This window comes from Lactuca saligna, chromosome 4 (genome assembly GCF_052625555.1).
Source record: "Lactuca saligna cultivar CGN05327 chromosome 4, ASM5262555v1, whole genome shotgun sequence".
Taxonomy (NCBI): Eukaryota; Viridiplantae; Streptophyta; class Magnoliopsida; order Asterales; family Asteraceae; genus Lactuca; species Lactuca saligna.
In genome coordinates, this window is record NC_136420.1 from 26,734,158 (window position 1) to 26,740,211 (window position 6,054).

General features: G+C 33.7%; 1 protein-coding gene across 1 annotated transcript; it reads right to left on the reverse strand.

The window, feature by feature from the left end:
- Positions 1-3,784: 3,784 nt before the first annotated feature.
- LOC145041420 (protein BASIC PENTACYSTEINE2-like) lies at positions 3,785-5,702 on the reverse strand. The gene is made up of 2 exons (XM_078989488.1): positions 5,495-5,702; positions 3,785-4,875 (listed from the first exon to the last, which is right to left on the reverse strand). The coding sequence occupies exon 2, from the start codon at positions 4,868-4,870 to the stop codon at positions 3,965-3,967; it is 906 nt and encodes a 301-aa protein (XP_078845614.1). The 5' UTR covers positions 4,871-4,875; positions 5,495-5,702; the 3' UTR covers positions 3,785-3,964.
- Between the last annotated feature and the right edge of the window lie 352 nt (positions 5,703-6,054).

A 6,054-nucleotide genomic window follows, 5' to 3' on the forward strand; every position in this document is an offset into this window, starting at 1 on the left:
CGATTATGCCCTTCAAGTATGTGACTGGGATACCGAGGATCACAAACAAAGTGTGAATAACCATGCAAATATGCATGGTACTCTTGATGTTATTTATCTCCTAGTCAATGTGTTGGAGAACCACACACGCTCCATCGATCTATAACAAACATCGAGCTACCCTTTGCCACCCTTGTTAGTCCAAATTAGTGTGTCGGTTAACCACGCACGCTCCACTAATGACTTGGCAAGGTGCAAAGTGAAAATTCATGGAATAGCATCATTTTCACATTTTTCCTAAAGTAACTAAGATTAGGAATTAATAAAAAACATTAAGTTACTTTTATAATTATCATTATACTTTTTAATGAGAATTAATGTCATATCATACCCGTTCGGCTAACGATCATCCACTAGTCAAGGGAGCGGTGGGTGAAAGTGGAAACTCATTCAGTCGTCATTTTATAGGCAATTTCCTTATACCCCTTTATAGACCAGTTTCGTGAATGAGGCCTACTAACGGTAAGACTGGCTGTCTTATACATATATAAGTATTAAGTTATTAATATTACAATAGTATAAGGGTTGAATTTCACACTTTTAAAACTCTAGGGTTTAGAATTTAAATATTTAAAAATTAAAACTTTTTAATCAATTTTTAAATTCCAAAAATTGAGGGAAAATTTTGAAACTTTTCAAAACTCTCTTAGATCAATTTGAAAACAATTAAATCATATAATTAACTATATCACAAAATTGACCTAATCTAATTTCATATAGTAAGATGATTCAAATAAAATTCTACAAATAAATAATTTTTTTCACAAAACAAAGTATTTATCTTAAAATTTGACAATCATCATTCAATTGGATGAGGATAATCATTACCTTATCAGAAAAATCGAAATGTATCAGTCAAAACAGTTTGTGGTAACCATCCTAATCCAAATCTAGCCAAAAACTCAAAAATCCGCAAACAGATGATCCAACTCATCTAACCAGGCAGTGGACTCGTCGAGTTGTCCCTACTCATCGAGTTCCTTCATAGGTATCGTCGAGTCTTGTAGTCAGAGGCCAAAAATGAAATTTTGTCAACTTTGAAAACAATACAATTGCATCAATATAACATAAAACACCCTAGGTTCTGATACCACTGATGGGTTTTGACCACTATAACAATCATATGGTGCACATACAAACCTAATGCTTTGGATCTAATTTTCCTCAAGTTATACATGCAATTTTCGTTTATCCAAAGCATGAACCTTAACTAGCATATAATTTTTAGATTTGCAACATAAGACAAGTTAGATGAATACCTCTTTATTGTAGCTTGTATAACTTGGCCTTTCAAGAGCTTAGTACCTCAAATATGATACCTCAAATAAGTCACAAACACCAAAAGCAAGAGGGGGCTTATGAGAGAGAGGTTAGGAAGTAGAAAAATCAGCTAGGGTTTCACCTTGGAATGATTGGCCGATTTTAGGGGTGTTATGGGTTACATTTATAGTGTGGAATTCCTAGGGTTTCATACATAAAACCCTAATTTACATAAACCTTTAAGTATTCCAAGAATCCATATGATAGGCCCTTCAGACTAACTCTTCATGGACTCTCACATAGATTTAGCCCATCCCTAATCAACATGGATCATTAGCCCAAACTATAAGTATTACTGATTTCCTTAATCAGTCCCTACAAATTTAATCAGTCTCTTTTGATCACCAAATTAATTACAAATTAGTTCTTGATCAATAGCAATTAAATAATAATATATTATTCACATAATAAATCACAAATAACCTCTTTCTCAAATATCAATCCTATCAAATTGATCCGGTGAAGGCAATCCAAAAGGCCATGCTACTATAGGGCCAAGTACATATCAATTATAGTTATGGGCTTAGACATCTAATCCAACATGGTGTGCCTGAACATGAACCTCCAGTCATCACCATACAGAAAACAAACAAAGGATAGTTCAAAATTAGGTCATGGTTATCATAGGTTATACACTTATCTACTAGCTCCTCAACGCCCGTGGGACTTTTCCTAGGACTCATACGGATCATATGTTTCTAGTAGTATGGGATCATACTACCTTACATACCTATATGTATTCGCCTCAGGGGTCATCCCAATGTTCTAAGTCACTACACTCAATCACAGATAGGCGTGTTGCCACACCCTCGGTCGTGGTAGAAACGTCAGGTTGTGCGACATTAGGATGTTTGATTTCAGGCCATTGACATACATTGAATAATACATCGATATATCATACAATGTCACATTTTATTCATTTAATAAAATATGTTACAAAGTTGTTCGAGGTATAGATAGATCATAAAAGCAAAGTACAATAGTAAGGCACATAGACTTTGAGTTGCATCACCAGGGTTACTTCCCTCTTCATTCGGACTCATTCTCCTGAGAATACATGTGATTTTGAAAAGTCAACATAATGTTGGTGAGTCCACAAGTTTTACTCTTATAAAACGTGTTGTAGTTTTTTAGTTCTCTTAGTTATCTTGAGCTTGCTCCTTCGAGTTGAGTGTACTATCACTATTTTCTTAGGTCATTTCATTGTAATAGTTTAGGATATTTAGTTTTTTATTTAAACATTTTAAATAAATAATTTAAATAAATAAAATGAACTAATGAACTTTAATTTGAGGATTTTAAAATTAAAAGGTAAATTTATTAATAAAATTGATATGCATTTATTACAATTATTACATTAAAATATTATATAAAATTTAATAAAATAGAAAAACTCATAAAATAATATGTGGAAAAAAATAACTCAAAATAAACATAAAATAAAATTTGACAAATTAAATGATTTAACCTCAAATTAAACTTCCATCAATTATACCTTAATAGGAACCGAACTACCCCTCATATTTTTTTAAATTGTTTGAAAAAAAATTGAGAGAGTAATTTTTTCGTACTACCCCTGACATTTTGTTTTGGAAAAATTACTTAAGAGACCATCGAAGTTTCAAATTCGTTCGAAAAAAACCATTCAAGTGTTACATGTTCAAAAAACACCATCAAACTACGACATATGTTCAAAAAACACCAACGAAGTACATATTCTGTTCAAAAAAACACTATCTCTATGGTTTGAGGTAACTTACATATTTAGTCCCTAATTTTTTTTTTTCTAAACTCAGACTAAACTCGAACGGTCCCTTTATTTTAAATTTGTTTCGACTTCGGACCATGATCGAGTTAAAAGATTAATATACCCTTATTACTTTCATTTAATATTATTTTTATTACTTGTTAATTATCTATACAATTTATGTTATTATTTATTATAAATATATCAATTGTATAAATAATTAACAAGTAATAAAAATAAATGTTAAATGAAACTAATAATTGTATATTAGTTTTTTAACTCGATCATGATCCAAAGGAAAAATAAATATAAACGTTAGAAACTATTCGAGTTAAGAAAAAAAAAAGTTAGGAACTAAACTTATAAGTTACCTCAAACAATAAAGATGATATTTTTTGAACTTACTTCGTTTGTATTTTTTGAATATAGGACTTAGTTTGATGGTGTTTTTTGAACATGGAATACTTGAATTGTGTTTTTTGAACAAATTTAAAACTTCCCTTTTGTTTTGTTCTCGATCGACCGCGCTGTATATAATCAACCTCAGCATCACAAAAGGTATCTCATTTTGGATCAAAAAGACTCCACACTTTAAAAAAATGCAAGAACAAGAGATGATAAAAATATCCATTCAATGTGACTATAAGTTAAAACATCAAAAAGCTCGAACCATAAATCTAGCGTTAAAGTTACCAAGAAATATCATATCCTTTTGTTTTTTAAGCATAAATTGAAATAAAAATGGAACCCCAAATGTCTACAGCTTCAAAAAAAAAAAAAAAAACTGAAATATCCATGGGCAAGTATACCACCTCTTGAAACAACTTAAAAAAGTCACATCACATGATCTCATCTCATCTATCTGATTGTTACAAACTTGTTAGTTCCATGTTTTGCCCAATGAAGCCTCAAATCAATCGCATTCGCAAAGTTATAACCTTCGGATGCTAATTTCTCCAACACTTTCTTGAAAGCGCCATTACTCATCTTCCTCCCTGCAATTCTTGCCCCACGTCTTTTAGTGCTCATCGGCAATGGATACATCGATATGGTGGTGGTGCAACAGGCTGATTGCCACCCACCGGAGCCCCACCTGTAACACTGCTGAGGTGCCCCTGTACATGAACAAACAGGAATAGGAATACCAGAAATGTCCATGTCAATCCCGTTAATCACCACATCCATACTTCTCTTCACGACCTTTGACCTTTGACCATGGTGGTTGCCGCTGTTTTCTTTGGGTACAGCTGGAGCTTTTCTCGGTTTTTTTGCTCGTGGGGTTTTAGGGTTTGTTGTTGATCTTTTCTTCACAGGACCACTTACGCCAGTGTCGCCGCCGCCACCTCCACCGCCATTATTGTCGTCGAGAGTGTCTTTTGGGAGATCGATGGGTTGTTGTTGTTGTTGTTGTTGTTGTTGCATCATGTGCATTGAATTGGAAGCGGAAGCATCGGGAAGAAGAGAGAAATTTGGGTTTCCGGGAAGCATATGGAGGAGTCGTTCTCGTTGTATCCAGCTGTCTCTCATGTAATGAAGAGGTATCGGTGCTTCTGAAACGACGCAGTTTTGTGGGCGGTGGTGGTAAGCCGCCGCCATGGATGATGCTCCGTTTTGGTTCATCATGAGGGGGTTATCTCGGGAAGATAAGAAAGGTTTTGTGTCTCGATGATCTGTGAGAGGTGACATTAGTTGTAAACCGAGATGTTCTTTGAATGAAGGCTCGTAATACCCCCAATTTCGCATGTTCAATCCGTCGTCATCCATGGAAGCTGTAGATGCAGCAACAAAACACCATTGTCACATTTTTCAAGACGTGAAAGATTAACGATATAAACAGAGGCAAAACGAAAACGAAAACGAAAACGAAATCGAAACCCTTTACACCAAATATGAAAGAAAAATTGAAATGCTTTGAGATCCGATGCGAACATGATGATACAATCGGCTAACGAACAAATCAAACAACAATCTATAACCGTAGAAAAAGGATAAGATCCAAACAACAGATGCAATTCAGCAATTCAAATATGAGCAGATTGAAAATTCTAGGGCTCCAAAAGTAGATCTAAGACAAACGGTGATAAATCAAACAGATCCAATACAAAATCATGGATAATAACGATTGCGGATCCAGAAACGAACATGCAAATAGCCAAAAACACAATCCAATTACAAATCGATTTCAATTTCAGATCAATAAAAGGGTAAAAAAAAAAATCAGATCTTAGTGTAAAAAAGAAATTGAAGATCGAGTGAGATAACATGAACCCATATGTGTATGAGCTTCAAAAAGTTCAATAAGTCAAATATTTTAGAGATGATAAGAGAGGGAAAGAGAGAAATAACAATTTGTATATGAGAGAGATAGAGGGAGAGAGAAAGACTTACTTGTGTGGGTAAAACAGCTCTTTTTTTTTCTGGAGAGAGGAGAGAGGAGAGAGAGAGAGAGGGGAGAAGGAAAGAAAGAGATAGGAGAGAGGAGAGAGGAGAGAGGAGAGAGAAAGGTTAAGGAAAAAGAAAGGGGACTTAAAATGGAGGTTCTTCCATGGACAAATGAAACAATAAATAAAGCAAAATCCAACCGATAACTGTGTTGAGTTGTTGTTGTTGTTGCTTGCACTTACAGCAGCTGACATCAAATCCAAAACACCAAGTCTTATCTCTCTCTTTTTGCACACCCCACCTTCCTTTTTAATTGTCTCTCTTTTTATATTCCCAAAATATTTAATGTTATAACAAAAGTGTTTATTTTCGGTTTTTAATTTACATAAGCAATATCTAAAACAATAGTATTACTTTGACGTTTTTAAAATACATAAAATAAAAATATTAACATAAAGTAGCTAAATTCCTTAAATTACTTCCCAAGAAATTTTTTTTTTAAAAAAAATAGTTAATGGAACTTTTTAGCCATGATTTGTGTAGGTTGTCACCGACTAAAATTTTGA